The sequence below is a fragment of the Pteronotus mesoamericanus genome, unplaced genomic scaffold, assembly GCF_021234165.1.
Source record: "Pteronotus mesoamericanus isolate MK-2021 breed Mesoamerican mustached bat unplaced genomic scaffold, CSHL_Meso_final contig_269, whole genome shotgun sequence".
Lineage (NCBI taxonomy): Eukaryota > Metazoa > Chordata > Mammalia > Chiroptera > Mormoopidae > Pteronotus > Pteronotus mesoamericanus.
The window spans coordinates 2,782,012-2,798,796 of record NW_026555114.1 but is presented as its reverse complement, the minus strand read 5'-3'; the positions used below and the strand labels follow the sequence as shown (position 1 = coordinate 2,798,796).

Sequence of the window (16,785 nt, the reverse complement as noted above, 5' to 3'; positions counted from 1 at the left end):
TTTAAAAACTTTTAAAGAGAAATTTGCCAGCTTTCGTTAAGATTGAGGAGAGTGATATACCCAGTCATCTAAAGTTTAAATAGTATTTGCTATATTTGCCTTTTTTTGTTTTACTTAAACATTTTAAAGAATTCAGACTATTATCACATTTCATCTCTCATACTCCAGCATTCGTCTTTAGAAAATAAAGAATTTTTTTATAATCATGGTATCATTATAGCCTCCTAATATACCTAATATAACAACCCCTCAATATCTAAAAATCAGTCCATATTCAGATTTCTCTGATTGTCCCTAAATGTTACTGGTTTGTCTAAATCAGAATTCTAGCAAGATTTGCTTGTTGCTTTTAGTTGTGTCTCTTAAGATGCTTTTAAAAAATATTTTTACAGTTTCAGATTTACAGAAAAGTTAGAATTCCCATATACACCCTTTACCAGATTCTTTAGTTCTTAACATTTTTTTTTACTATATCTGGTTACCCTTTTTTGTCTTTACACATAAATATATATATGTATTTCTTTACTGAACTGTTTGAAAGTAATTTGTAGGTGTGATACTTATTTACCACCTCATACTCTATTGTGTATTTATTAAGAATAGCACAATGATGTTACATAGCCACACTAATATTACCAAAATGAAAAAGTTGACTTTGACAAAATACTGTTACATAATCATAGGCTTTATTCAGGTATCATCACTTGTTCTGACAATATCCATAATATCAAAAGAAATTTTGGAATCATGAGTTGTCCCTGTCTCTTTAGTTTCTGTTAATCATTAATTCTGTATTTGAAGACAGATATTTTTGAAGAGTGCAGACCATTTATTTTTGTGGTGTGTCCCTCAGTTGGGGTGTATCCGATGTGTTGTCAGGATTAGATTCAGGTTGTATACTTAGGGCAGGAATACCACAGAAGCAATGTGTCCTTTGTAGTGCATGGCAGCAGGAAGCACATGCTATCATTTTGACCCAGTGCTAGTAATACTAACTTTCATGATTTGATTGAAGATCATGTCAGACGGGTTTCTTCACTACAAATTTCTTTCCTCTTTGTAATAAGTATCTTGGGAGATATTTTGAGACTATGTAAACATTTGTTACTCCTAAGAATTTCACCCATTAATTTTAGCATCCATTGACGATTCTTGCCTGAATCAATTATTGCGATGATTGTAAAATACCGTAGTGACTTTTTAAAAATTTTATCAGTCTTTCACTATTTTTAAGTTAGTTTTCTTCTGTTAGGAACAGCTTTTCCTTTTTTTAATATTCACATTTTTAATTTATAGTAATGTGGACTCTTAGATTTCATAAATCTCTTTTAATCTGTCATTGTCCTAAAAAGTAATTACAACGGAACTCATATAGTAAAGGGAATGTCGTTCTTGTGTGTAAGAAGATTCTGGCCTCAGTAACCTTGGTTAAGCATATTAGAGAGCATAGGTGAAAGAGGTTTTCATTCTTTAAGGAAGTTCTTTTACATGAGGAGCTTAAAGTTCAGTTGGATGTATTGACCTGGAATTGTGGGCCGTGGGCAGATTAGGAAACATTGGGAGACTTTGGTTTGGAATGTGTAGTGTAGGAATGTGAGTGTGTGTGACTTCTGCACATTGAGGAGAGACATGCTGTGCCTGCTTTCCGTTTTACCTTCCGTTCCTCTTTAGGGTGAAGAGGATTTTTGATGAGACTGGCCTTATGCCATCTGTTTGTATCAGCTTTCCCAGCTTACTCACTCAGTGAGTGTGTTGGAGACATGTTTGTTGAGTTCATTAGAAAGCCTTAGCAGTACTGTTGTGCCCATGATGCCCCTAAAAATAGGAATTAAAATAAAATAGGGTTCCTTAGCATTAGCATTTTACATGGTATTGGAGATTCTAGCCTTTGCCTCTCTACCTGACTTTAGTTAGGCAAATTGAAGAGCAGAATTCGAAGTTTTTAGGTGTAATTTCCTTTTGTTAAAAAAAGCGGTGGGAGTGCATTTCAGTGTTGGAGTAATTTAAGCACCCAGAGACCACTTAATCTGTTATCAGTAGTCAAAATAAATTCACACCCAGGGTTTCAGCCAACGTTTAGGACAGCTGAATTAAGCAGATAATAAAATGAAAATACGGAGGGAGGGGAGGGCTAATCTTGAGCTGTCCTGTATGTTCTCATCGTATCTATTGAGCCTTTACTATATGTCTGGCATTGTCCTAAGCATTTCACATTAAATTCTCCCAACTGTGGGGTAGGTTCTATCATTTCAGATGTTTCAAATGAGGAAACAGATACACAGGGATAACTTTTTTTGTCTATATCTGTTAAGTGGCAAAACTGGGACTAAATCTAGGCATTTGGCTTTTATGCTGTCCACTGACCAGCTAATTCTGGATAGTATTTGTATTTTATAGTACATTTATACAGTAATTGTTTACTTGAATGAAGAACTTTTGTTGCCTGGATTATGAGGAATCTGAAATAATATATCTTACTAAAAAACTAAGAAAGTAGTGTCTGCTTTCTTCCCTAGGCTTGTTAATCCAGATAGGGGTGAGGAAGGGAGGAGAGGGAAAAGGAAGCAGTTCTGTATCATTTGTAACCTGGAATTCTAGGGCACTTCAGAGTTCTCAGTTGGCTGATTAGCAGTAAATCTGTTACTTGCTTTTTGGACTCTGGCATAAGTGTCAAGTCCTAAAGTTGTGCCACTTGCAGGCCAGTGTCAAAATCTAGCCTGGAAACCACACGCATTATAGAGTTTGGGTGGTTTTCTTTAACCAGGGAGCAGTGGATGATTTCTGTACTTTTGTGCATGTGCCATTAGTGGGGTTTTTTTAAAGGAAGGATGGAAATATCCTTCCTTAAAAAAAGAAGAGGAGAGGTACTTCTGGAAACATGGAGTGGGTGACATATACTATGAAGTATATCCTTTTGAACAGTTTGAATACTTTGCTGTATGCATGTAATAACTATTAAAAAAATAAGTAACAACTTTTTTTGGACCTAAGTTTATTGACTTCATTTTCTTATTTATATCAGCAAAATAAAAAGTTTTTTGAAGTTAAAAACAGTTTTTATCATAGAAACTTCAAAGTAGATCACAAAATAGAGTATCCCAGCATCAGCAGTAGTAGCATTTTACCAGTTGAGAGGCTATACTATAAAATGTGATCAAATTTGGATATTATTATTGTATTCTCTGAAAGTAGCTGCAGGTTTGGAGACTCTTATGCATCCTCTGATTTATGAATGGTCTGTTCCATAGTCTGTAGTTCAGTTTCCATAGTAGAGAGCTCCATATACTATCAGACTTTATAGTACCATGAGACTAAAAATATTTTATGGTTAGCATGTGCTGTTTTGAAAACAAAACCTGTTACAGTTATGTAGCATCCCGGGCTGCTGTGGCTCAGTTGATTAGGTGTCCTCTCACAAACAGAAAGGTTGTGGGTTCTATCCCATCAGTGCCTATGTCTAGGTTGCAGGTTTGGTCCCCCCGATTGGGGTGTGTGAAATAGGCAACGAATCGATGTTTCTCTGTCTCTCTCTCTTTCTCCCTCCTTTTCCCTCTCTAAAACCAATAAGCATGCCCTCGAGTGAGGATTAAAAAAACGATTGCATTGTGAAAGTTTTGATCTAGATGAATCTTACTATACCTAGTTATCTAATATAAGACTTTTATGTGATTCTACTTTAAGAGTGTGCCTAAGCCAGATTTTTAGTTGATACATATTACCGTGTGTTTTGGGATGTTTCCCTTTGAATATATCATAGGAAAATTTGGGGAAAATTGGTGAGTGCTCTGGGCAATCTCACTGAAACGTATTGCTGGTAAGGGGGAAAATACTTTATTTGAAGAAGTAGAAGCAAATGTAGCTTTTGATAATGAATAGGAATAGGGAAAAATACTTTATTTGAAGAAGTAGAAGCAAATGTAGCTTTTGATCACTAATAAGAATAGGAAGTTTTATCACTTACCTTAACAACTGGGAAAGGCTTTTTAAGAAGGAGCACTTTTCCTATATAGCTGTGTAAATGAGCATCACTTAAATATACTTTTTTAAATGTTTAAGCATGTGGACTTGGTAAGAGTTTGCCTTTTGTGTTTTTAAAATAAAGGGTGTATGTCTGTTTCACATGGAGTATTTTTATAGTACTAGTACATTCTTGATAGAGAAGATCAAAAATATATATGCATAGCTTTCTTGGTAGAATGTGTTTAATGAGAAAAGACTAACAATTACCTAGATTGCAAGCAGTGTGGGAACCCCATCCATTTTTAACCAGATTTTTACTTTTTCTGCAAGTAAAACAGCTCTGAGGCAGAGAGTTGGTGGTAACCATTGATAACATGCTTTTCTTAGTGCACTTATCTGGGAATCTAGCTGGGAATAGGAAACATGGGTTTCTTGACTTTCCTTATTCTCTTTTTCCTAACCGTGTTTTCCTTTCTTTAAAAAAAAAATTTATTTATTTATTTATTTTTAGAGAGGGAGAAGGGAGGGAGAGAAACATCGATGTATGACGTGTGAGAGGTACATCAATCGGTTGCCCCTCCACAGCCCCCACCTGGGGACCTGGCCCACAGCCCAGACATGTGCCCTGACTGGGAATCAAACACCAGTCTTACGGTTTGCAGGCCGGCACTCAGTCCAGTGAGCTACACCAGCCAGGGCTAATAGTGTTTTCTTATAGTTATTTTGCACCTGCCCCTGAAGTGGAAGGGTAAAAAAAGCATTTATTAGAATCATTCATGGGTTCAGTTGTAGAGTTAGTGGTTTGCATCTTTCTGTTTTCTTTGTTTGCATTCTTGTTTTAGTTTTACTATTTGACTAACACTCTTTTACCCTTTCGCAAACACTGTAGGACTTTGTGACAATTGAAACTCAAAATTGCCTTAGGTGAATGCTTGGTAGTGACAAAAACACATAATCCTATTTTACAGAGTAGTTTAGAAGAAAATATACTCTTTTGCATATGTATTTATAGGAGCTCTCTGAGCCACTGGAATATTTTCTTCAGTTATTGGGAAAGCAACTATTGATTAAACTTATAAGAGTTTGAGGGTGGTCTACTCAGGAAAGTAGGTGTATATCCCTTCCCTGAAACTAGATGGTCAGTGTGGTTTGTATAAGGCCTTCCTGCAGCCCACCCACACAGGCCCTTTATATTTTTCAGGGGACCTGCTGTGGTTTGTCTTCCTCTGTTAGTTTTTAAACTAAAAGTCATGGTAAAACTAGGCAGGAAGAAATGAAAATTAATAATTCATAAATTTTATCATAACCAAATTCATTATAAGTTATATATCTCATGGCTTATATACTTGCCTTGCATGGGGGCATATACTTGAGATTGTAAAGCTAGTTAATCTTCTACTTTATTACCATGTTTGTATTAATAGGCAATTGCTTCACTCCTTGACCTGGTGTTCAGTGACTATGTTTTGTAGCTGGTTGTGCCTACAGTCATTGAGGTATAGGAGGGAAGTGAAAGTAAATTGCAGTCTTAATCTTAGACTGTATCTTATTCAGATCCTAGGCTGATTATAATTAAGCATTATTAGCAATAGAGTTTGATAAAAAAGAGTTTAGACAGAATATGGTTAACTTGGCTCAGCCAGTCCGTAGCAAGTCGTGACCGCGGTGGTGTCTGGGCAGGGCAATTGGGTATCTGGGGGACGAGGGGAGAAGAAAGACTTTTTGTTTGTTTGTTTGTATTTTTTCCATGTGAATTTCTTATCTATTAGAGGAAAAAAATAGTCTGGCTTAATAAAACCTTTAGACAGCCTTTTAGTGGGACTTAATCTGTTATATCCCGTTGAGTCACCCAGAGTATTAATGATCCACTCTGGTAGAGCTATCCTTCTAACAGGTGTCTTTTGTTCTTACACACTTAACTGAGTTTCAAAGACCTACTGTCCTTAGATCCTCTTTATTTGTTTAGCAAATACTTGATTATCTTCTGAGTACACACAGCAAACCTGATTGCATTATTTTCCTCGATAAAACCCTTAAATAGCTTCCTTTGCCTAAAAAATAAACTCAGGATTTTTCGTGGGACACCTTTAGCTTATCATTCTGGCCCTTCCTAATCTTTATAACCTTAATTTATTACCGTGTTCATCTCCCAGTACTACAAAAGTGCTTGCTGTTTCCTTGGCAGACCATGATTTCACATCTCTGGGTTTTAGCATCTGTTCTTCTGTTGAGCATTCACTATTCTCTGAATAGCTTTGGGTTTTCTTTGACAGGTTCTTCTCACATATCTTTGTTTTGTCACTTTTTGCAAAGTATTGTAACTTTGTTTACTTGCCTGTCTGCTCTTGCTAATCTAAGTTCCTTTAGATTCATAATTTTGTGAAATTGAAAATTTTTTATGCTGTGACTTAATTTTCAGATTTCTGAAGTCTAATGCAAGTGAACAATTAATTACTAAATGTTAAAGGGGGAAAGAGAGGACAGTTCAAAGATTATGAACTAAGAAACATCGATGACCTCAAATCCCTTGAAAGTAAATTCTAGCTTTCAGATATAACTCTTTCCTTTACTTTTATATCTTTTTATTTAGCCTCTTAGTTGTAACCACAGGGTTATACATCTCTAGTTATAAGTACAAGATTATAACAAAACAATTGAATGCCATGTTGTTGGAAGAACAGAAGGTCCATTATTTGGCTTTCAGTTGCCTCACTTGAATCAGTCTAATGGAGTTTTCACTGTTAACCCTGAAGTATTAATGGTTAAATGAGGATTTGTAGTGATGATAATATACGAATATCAAGTCTTTCTAATTCACTTTGTAACATGATTTATTAATGTTTGTTTGTTTGTTTTTCCACCAGCTCCAGAACCTGGGTATAAACCCAGCAAACATTGGCTTTAGTACCCTGACTATGGAGTCAGACAAATTCATCTGCATTCGAGAGAAAGTAGGAGAGCAGGCTCAAGTGGTAATCATTGATATGAATGACCCAAGTAATCCAATTCGAAGACCAATTTCAGCAGACAGCGCCATCATGAATCCAGCTAGCAAAGTAATTGCACTGAAAGGTACACAGTATTATGGGTTTCATTTTCTGAAAGCTTTCTATGTATAATTTATTCAAATACAATAATTAGGAGCTATCTTTTAGTATTTTGATTAAATAGGTCTGCAAAGTTAAAGCTATTAGTTAATTTGATTTTAACTACTTTCATGACTTTTACTTGGCATGTTTCTCTAAAATATCTTTCTGTTCAGCATAGAGATACTTAGAAAAAAGTTGTTTTAGATCAAATGAATTTAAATTTGATACCCACAGTGTGTTAAGATTGCTTTGAAAAGAATAGCACCACACACAGAAGATAGAAGAAATTAGTGATTCATACTCTAGAATAAAATATACTTTGCTAAGATTAGCACCTAAACATTGCAGAATTTTATTATGATTAGAAACTTGCTCTTCATGCTGTGCCTTTTTTATTTAAGTCTTGTGTTTCACTTAGGTGGTTATTAAAGTTTTGAAATTATGGGTGTTAGAGTTCATTCAGACTAACTTTTTAATTGCCACAATAGGGAACTGAATAACCTCTTAATCAAAACAGAGTTTAGAGAACTTCATACTGACTGGGAGCTTATATTAATTTTTTTCTTTGAACTTGAGAGTAACATAATTTTTTCTTCCTTTTATTCTGGAGAGAGGGGAAGGGAAGGAGAGGAGGGCGGGGGAGAGAGATGTCAAAGAGAAACATCCTCAGGGTGCCTGCTGTACATACCCCTGCACATACCGACTGGGGACCCAACCTGCAACCTTTTGGTCTGCAGGACAGTGACCAACCAGCTGAGTCCCACTGAAGTTTTAAGCAGAAGTTTTAAGAGGGCTTGGCAACAAACAGGCCGACTCTAAAAAAAGGCATTTCGTTGCCTATTTTTTCTTGGTTTTTTTCTTTTTGGGCACTTACTACATGCTAGATACTTTAAGTGTCTGGAGCTTATATGTAAGTTTTATGAAGATTACTTTAACTTTATGGTGTAAATGCAGTTATCATCTTTACATGAGGAAACTGAGGCCTTGCTCAAAATCACACAACTGTGACCCCAATAAATTCAATAAAATTTTCTTTACAATCACATAGCTAATGACTGGCGACCTTAGTCTATGCATAAAGGCATTCAGTACTAAATAGTGTGTTACCTAAATAGTGTGCAAGCACTGCTTCCAACTTCATCTCTAGCAGGGTGACCTAGGATAATACCTGTAAATATGTAGGACGTCTACTTTTTATTCATTTGTAAAATGAGCAGGTTAGGATAGGTAATTTTCTACTTCTTTTTAGCTCAAAATCCTAGTAATTTGATATATTCTTTTGGATGAGTTGCTGGAAGTGATGAAGTTTTTAAATAGACGTCTTTTTACATGATTTAAACTTTGTATTTAGTAGTAATACTTCTTGGAGATTAAATGGAGGGGCAAGGAGAGAGCTAAGCATACTCAAACAAATGTCACCATTACATTATCTAAGATTAGAGTTGATCTCATCTCAGAGAAAGATGATCCATCCATCTTTCACCTTTGCACCCTTTCACAGGGAGCAAATGCTTTGCGGCAGTAAGTTTTTTTGCCTCTATTAACAGTACATACACTTGAAGGTATTAAGCTAACTTCAGCCTCCTTAAAGAATTTGAATTCAACTGCTTAGCAACTCTAACCTCTATTAAAAGGCCATCGTTTAAATTTTCTCAAATTCTCTTCTATTTTTAATGTTGTTGTTATCTTATCACATTTCTTAATGCTTTCTTATGTGTGCAGATGGTGAGTTTTCTTAAATTAGATTGTATTAGTTATTGTCCTGTTTTATACAAAGAATACATTGAAAAGACTTTCAAAGCATTGTATAATAATAGCATTGTAGATTTGTGCCCATATATGTACATTGTGGAGTTAAGCTGTCATCCTTCACCCTCCTCTCTAAATCTCCCCACATACATACACACTCCAACTCTTCATAAAATAAAATAAAATAAAATAAAATAAAATAAAATAAAATAAAAGTCTAACTAGGGGTTGGGGAAGACAGCAAAGGAAAGTAAGTAATTTCTAAATACAGGAGGTCCTCGAATAAAGTCATTTGATTATAAGGTTGAAGAGATACCATAAGAATTTAACTAGTCTATATCAGTTAGCCTGTGGTTAAATTGGTTTCGTTATTTGTTGTTTCTCTTAAAGTTACAGAATCTGTTGAGGACTTCCTTTTGAAGCCAGTTTTAAACCCCTTGATTTCTTTTTATAAACAGGACTATAACTGTAACAATTGAAGTCTGGTTGTGGTTTTACATATTGTGTGGGATGGGAATAACATTCTTTGTTTTATAAAAGTTCTTACACATGTAAGAAGGGTCTTGGTACAAAGCTGTATGTTTTGTGTCCCGTCCCATCTCCCCCCTCACCCTCTCCATACTATCTTAAAGTTTTTGTCTTCAGGAGCCATGTTCTTTGTGACTCAAGAATGGGGTGTTCCTTAATCTCTAAGGACTAATCTTGATTAGAAAGCCTGGTGATATCCGTGGTCTTTGACCTCTATTTAAACCAAATTACGTTTTGGACCGTGATGGAGTTCACATTACACATACAAGCCTTTACATCTGATTCAGTGAACTCCTAACACTCAAGGCAAATTTCATCCTCCTCTTATTAAATATTTGCTGTCTTCATTGGATGAAGCCTGAACTTGGTATATTCACAGAATCTGAAACTGTCCTCCTTTGTCTCCCTCTTGTTTCCTGTAGCACTCACTGTCTTTCTCTTTGTATCTTAAACCAATTAAACGTAGCATGCACTTCTCCTATGTGTTGTTAGTGCAAGGCAGAGTTGAAGAAGATCCTCTTCCAAAAAGCAGTGTCCACAAGATTTAGTTGGATGAGGGACAACTGCTTTTTAAAAAGTAGACATTTTCCCCATGTGTTTGTATCAGATTTGCTTTGTTCTATGTACCTCCAACTAATTTATTTAATGTGTAAATATTCTTAATGATAAATCATTAGATTTTAACCTCGTTTTCCATTATTGTTAAGCAGGCTGTTGTTTTGACTCATTTGTAGTTGGGATTTAGAACTCTATAGAATATTATGCTGTTTAAAATGTCTTTAATAGAGGTAATACAGTTTTGCTTCAAATGTAGACGTAGGTTATTTGCCCTTGTCTCAGCTATCCTTTCAGTGGTTGCTGCTCTGTCAATTTGACCTCTAGTTGGTTATTGAATAGTCTCCTGATAGAACCGTTTGTTTGGAAGTTTAGAGATCTCGTTACAGAGCTAGCCTAGCTAGATAGTAAATTATCCTGAACTTTGTTTCCTTAGTGATTCATAATTCTTAATTTTTGTTTTTAGCTGGGAAAACTCTTCAGATATTTAACATTGAAATGAAAAGTAAAATGAAGGCCCATACCATGACTGATGATGTCACCTTCTGGAAGTGGATCTCTTTGAATACGGTTGCTCTTGTCACGGATAATGCAGTTTACCATTGGAGTATGGAAGGAGAGTCTCAGCCAGTGAAAATGTTTGATCGTCATTCTAGCCTTGCAGGTTGCCAGATTATCAATTATCGTACAGATGCAAAGCAAAAGTGGTTACTTCTGACTGGCATATCTGCACAGGTAACATTTTTCCAGTTTTTAATAAAGAAAGATCTGAAGAACTGATAGGCTGAGAATGCATTTGTTTTTTAAATTAGGTCTTCTGTTCTGTCATGTTGAATCTGACTTATTTTGGAAGAGCTTTTTTCTCTTTTAAAAGTAAATGTCTTTATACTCACATAGTTTCAGAGCATATACTCTTACCAAGTGTTTTTAGGTCTTATTTGAAGTTTGAGTGGATATATTGATTTCCAGTATAAATGATTTGGAGTTTATTGTGGATATTGACTGCAAAATGAGTGCTCCTGTGCATATATTTTTTTTTAGATAGCATAAAGGATGGTTGTATATGAGACACATTTTAAAAATTCATGTTAAACTTTAAAAAGATAATGCCTGGAGCAATATTTTAAATGAGGAGGTATCAAATCTACGTTGAGAGACTAAAGAATTGTAAATTCTATTAAAGATGATAAAGCGATTCTAATTTCACTGGTTGATGAATCTGGGAGTTAGTGGTTCATTGGATCCTCAAACTTTACTCTCTCTGATCTTTCGTAGCAAAATCGTGTGGTGGGAGCTATGCAGTTGTATTCTGTAGATAGGAAAGTGTCTCAGCCCATTGAAGGACATGCGGCCAGCTTCGCACAGTTTAAGATGGAAGGAAATGCAGAAGAATCAACGCTATTTTGTTTTGCAGTACGGGGTCAAGCTGGAGGGAAGGTAAGTTTTGGCTTTAGAAAATATTTTAGTGAGAATTTCTTTTGTCTTTCTGCTGCTAGTTATGTGCTGCTAATTAGTTATCTAGTCTTTCTTCCTTGTTTATTTGTTTCTGACATTCAGATTTGTGGTGCCTTTGTTTAAATTCTGCTTTTAATGATAATTTTCTAAAGTGAATAATGTTTTTTAACAACCTTTTTGTATCAGCTGTTTATAGTAAGATTTATTTTGATGGCATTTGCCCCAGGGCCTTAAGTCTTATGTTTTTCAACCTTCTGTGCATAAGCATCTTAGCTTGCTAAAATGTACGTTTGTGTGACTCAGTACGTAGAGCTCAATATCTGCATTTCAAATACCCTAGGTGATTAGGCAGAATGTGGCCTACAATTGGAGTGACATTGCCCTAAGTCAGAGCGCGTTAACCTTGGCTTTACGTTGGAATTGCCTGGACAAATCGTAGTACTTTGTATGTTCTGGATCTTAGTTGCAGGGCCTGGTTGATTAGAGCGTAGAGAATTTACTGTAAGGATAATGGATAGTTTACAATATCCTGAAGTGTTCAGAATCAAGCTTAGAAGGTGAGGAAGAATCAGAGAAGATAGGAAGTAGCCAGGGCCCCAGCTGAGAGCCCTGCCGCAGAAACCTGAGAACGCTGCCGCTGCTGCATTGGTGTCACAGCGCCGCTGCCTCTGGAAACTCAGTTTGACTGCAGTTATCACTGCCAGACTAGACTCTCGAAAGTTGTAATATTTTTCCATGGTAACGTTAAAAATTAGACAGTGATTTCTTAAACTGTGATAATCTATAGCTTCTCAGCCAGGAGAGAACATGCACAGAGAATTACAATTCTGCTTAAAATTTAAGAGTAAGAATCCCTGAACTAGGGAATGATCCTACCAGTCTCTCAGTATGACAAGGATTGAAAACATTGATAATTTAGATCTGAATTGTTGTAATGTAAACAAAGTCATATCATATGTCTTAGAAAATTAGGTATTATCCTTAAGACATAAGGCTGAGAAAGTTTTTGTAAAGTCCTACTGTAAAAACAACTTCATTATCATTTTTACAGTCTCTGAAAACATGTTTACAAGGTCTTGAACCTATTTGATTCATTATGCAATATGGCTTTTGAAAGAAGACATAATTTTTCTCGGTATGGCTAGTCATCCTAATTAGGAATGAGAGCCTCTAACTTTTATATGGTATATATCTTGAAAACTGAATTACTTTTTGTCTAAGTCCATTCTGACATGACTAAAGAAAATATATAATACTCTTTTATTGACATTATTTTCTCTTGCCTGGCTGATGTGCAGCATCAGGCATTTTAAACCGAAATGTTCTCATCCAGTTTCTGAGGTCTGTGTGATCACACTGACAGCTCAGCCTAGGTGTGTACTTTGCACCTGTGTTAGAGTTGGTGTACCAGCAGAGAAGAATTTAACAGTTTAAGTTAGCTGTCTCTTTGGAAATGATAAATTATAAGGGGAAACCATGAGGAAGAAGCTTTGAGGGTAATGTATTACCATTTTATGCCATTAATTTAAGGTAGATTGTGGTGTGATTGTTTCAGCTGTTCAGTTGACTTTAAAGTTTTTATCTTGAAATAATACACATTCATAGAAAGCTGCAAAAAGACAGTACAAGTGTCCTTTACCTAGTTTCCCTCAGTACTTAACGTCTGTACATGGATATATATTTAAAAAAGCAAATTAACATTAGTACAATTGTATAATTCTACTTCATTTTATCACAAGTAGATTCAAGGTACATACTGTTCTGTCACCTTAAGGATTCCCTCATGCTACTCCTTTATAGTCACACCCTCTCCCTACCATCTCTAACCCCTGACAACCAACCACTAAATTACTTTCCATTTCCGTAATTTTGTCACTTCAAGAATGCTATATAAATAGAATCATATAGTATGTGACCTTTTGAGATTGGCCTTTTTTCCCCATTCAGCATAATATCCATGATAGTTCTTTTTATACCTGAGGAGTATTAACCTACCATGGAAATATATATATATTTAAGATTTTATTTCTGTTTAGAGAGGGGAAGGGAGGGAAAAAGAGAGTGAGAGAAACATTGATTGGTTTTGTCTCATACGCACTCCGACCCAGGACTGAACAAACCTGTAGCCCAAGCATGTGCCCTGACTGGGAATCGAACCAACTACCTTTGATTTGTGGGAGGATGCCCAGCAAACTGAGTCACATCAGTCAGGGCCTACATGAACATATCAATGGTGAATATTAATCCTATTGAGGGCATTTTGGTTGTTTCCAGTTTGGGGCTACAAATAAAGCTGCTGTGATGGCTACTAAAAAGATCTAGGTTTATGTAAGTTTTATTTTCTTTTGAACAGTTACATATCATTGAAGTGGGCACGCCACCTACAGGGAACCAGCCCTTTCCAAAGAAGGCAGTGGATGTTTTCTTTCCTCCAGAAGCACAAAATGACTTTCCTGTTGCAATGCAGGTATTTTAAACAAAACAAAGGGACTTTTGAAATCTCTTAACTTAAAAAATTAATTGAGAAACTATTATTGCTCATAGTTGATATAAACTAAGTGGGATTTAAAACAATACCTTTTTTAAAATAGAGTTTATTTGTGAAACTTTATAAAGTAATACTTTAATATATAAACTGGGTTATACTAAATGTTCAAAATTGTTTTTTATCTTACACATTTTATTCATATCCTTGTCTTTTATGTAAGAGCTTTGGATATGCCATATTTATTTATTTATCTATCTATCTATTTATTTATTTATTTAAATTTTATTTTAATTTATTTTTTCAAATACATTTGTCTCTGCCTCCCCCCTACCACTTTCCCTTGCCTCCTCCCTCTTTCTCTCCCTCAGCTCTTCCCCTTTGGTTTTGTCCATGAGTCCTTGCTATATGTTCCTTGACTTTCCCCTTCCCTTCCTTTTTGGATATGCCATATTTAAATGTGCATTAAAAACAAGGAAACCATAAAAATTTTCATAAAAGCCTCTGTCAGAGTTTTATAATTTTACCATCTATAAAATGGAATTGGACTAAATTTTTTCTTTGTGTATTCCTTCCTTATTTTACTTCAGTATTAATTTTCTTTATACAGATCAGTGAAAAGCATGATGTTGTATTCTTGATTACTAAGTATGGTTATATCCACCTCTATGACCTTGAGACTGGTACCTGCATCTACATGAATAGAATCAGCGGAGAAACCATCTTTGTTACTGCACCTCATGAAGCCACAGCTGGAATAATTGGAGTAAACAGAAAGGGACAAGTAAGGAAATCTTGAAACTTAAATTAAGCAGCAGAGTAACATTTATTATTGTGAGCTTTTTTTTTAAGTAAATGATAACTTTTGAATGTCAGAAATTAATATATACTTAAAAATATGGAAGTATATGATACAAAGCCTCTCTTTAACCCTGTCACAGAGAAACAGTTTAGCATATAATCCTCTAGGATTGTGTTTGTGTGTCTTTATTGCCAAAAGAAGTGACTTTTTTTTCCAAGGAACTATTAGGGTCACATTTAACAGACTGTATACTTTTTATAGGCATTTTCTTCCTATGACCTCTAAGATTATCAACTACAAGGAAAAGAATTTTTCCTACATCTCTTTTCCTAACTCTTTAATACTAAATATTTAATGTGGGAAGGTCATATGTTACAGTAGCTGTTGTGGGGTACCTTGCAAGTTATCCAGTTAGATAGGGAAGATATTAGCTGATCTGAATTTGTCATGATTGGCAAACCTCTTCACACCATTAACAAGCGGTAGCCTTTTCTGTGGTTTCTTAGTATTTTAATGTAATTAAAGTTTTCTCCCCTGGGGTATCTTATTTTCTAAAAAAAACGATTAGAATGTCAAAAAGAATACTGTTAATTGGTTTTGACTAAGTTTTCTTTCAAGTTAGTAGTTTTCCCAGATAGTAAGCGGAGGAAATAACTAGTAGGTTTTTTCTCCTTTGTTCTTTTAATTTCCAGGAAGTAGGGTGTATGGGAACTCTAGAGAAAGTCTTCCCCTACCTGTCTATCTCCTACTCTGGTTAGGTGTGTCTGCTTTATGTCCCTACAGCTTAGGTAGCCCTTTGCATAGCAGTTGCCACGGTGAAGTACAGTTGCTCACTAGACTGCTTTAGTCACTAGTCTTCATTAGGAAGGGGGCTTTTCTTTAATTGTATTTCTACACCAGTCCATGTCTGGCACAAAAGTGACTTTAAAAATTCAGTAGCTTTCATTTACTCAGTTGCATGTGTCCCTCTTGGGAAAAAAATTAAGAATGAATTACCTTTTGGTGAACTAGATTAATGACAACTTAATAACCATGAAATTGATAAGCCAGAGACCTTTTTTATTTCCACTACTACGGTACAAGTGTTTTTAAGACAATACTTAAAGTATCTTGAATAATTTTGCTAATATATTTGATATTCGTAAGACTGATTCTGAGAACCTCATTGTTTTCCTCCCTTTCCCCTATGATTTTCTGTGCCAGCTGTTTTGAGTAAGAAGATGGGTATTTAACCTTAGGCCTCAGGGCTTTCCTTTACTCTTTGATTCAGAGCCAGCCATAGCTGGATGTAATCCCCTAAAGCAGTGATTTTCAACCTTTTTCATCTCATGGCACACATACACTAATTACTAAAATGATATGGCACACAAAAACATATTTTTTTGCCAATCTGACAAAAAAATTGTAATTTTGATTTATGGACACCAGACGGCTATTGATATGTTGGCTGTTGTCATTTTTTAAATTAACAATCTAAGGGAAGAGAGGTCAGTGCTCCTGACCAAATAGTCAAGTATTGCATGTTTTAAAATTCTTGTGACATACGGGTTGAAAATAGCTGCCCTAAAGGAATGAGTATGTGGTTTCTATTAGTTGAAAAATGAAGTGATCAAGATGATATTGTAACTTAAATTCTGAAATTGGTAGTACTGAGTACTTTAGAAGATAGAGAAACCTTCTCTGTTCCCTGTACATCTTAAGAACTGGCTGATAGAAATCTGTTAGAACAATTAGCAGACATTTGGTCCATGCCAAAAGGTTCTTGATATTTGGTCCTTGAAATGTGTCATTACCAGCTAGACTACCAAAGCAAGAGGGTTATTATTGGATCAGTAAAACATGATAGTATTTTTTTATGTATTAATCCTGTAAATGTATTTTTTATGTATTAATAACTCTGTAAACCAAAAGTTTAAAACTCCTATAACCAAAAATTATGAAAAACATTATGTGCTGTTTGTACTTAAGGATATTTTCTGACTGTGGATGTTTTGGACAGGACCAAATGTCCTGCAAGGGCTAAAACAGTCTTAAAGTAGTATGGAGATGAAACTGTGGATGTGGTATTTGGGGAAAACTAAGGCAGCAAACAGTAGGAAGATTGAGAAAGTGTAGTTGGAACTGAACTGAAACATTTTGCTTATTTTTTCCTAGGAGGTAAG

The 16,785-nt window shown here is 35.3% G+C and overlaps 1 protein-coding gene across 3 annotated transcripts in view; it reads left to right on the top strand.

Annotated features, from left to right (window-relative positions):
- Positions 1-16,785, top strand: part of CLTC (clathrin heavy chain) — a 66,395-nt gene that overhangs the window by 13,606 nt on the left and 36,004 nt on the right. For all 3 annotated transcript variants that reach the window (XM_054574867.1, XM_054574866.1, XM_054574865.1), the window contains exons 2-6: positions 6,825-7,032; positions 10,348-10,616; positions 11,157-11,318; positions 13,690-13,803; positions 14,432-14,605. In XM_054574867.1, the coding sequence (XP_054430842.1) occupies positions 6,825-7,032; positions 10,348-10,616; positions 11,157-11,318; positions 13,690-13,803; positions 14,432-14,605 (927 nt within the window). The remainder of the gene's footprint in view (positions 1-6,824; positions 7,033-10,347; positions 10,617-11,156; positions 11,319-13,689; positions 13,804-14,431; positions 14,606-16,785) is intronic.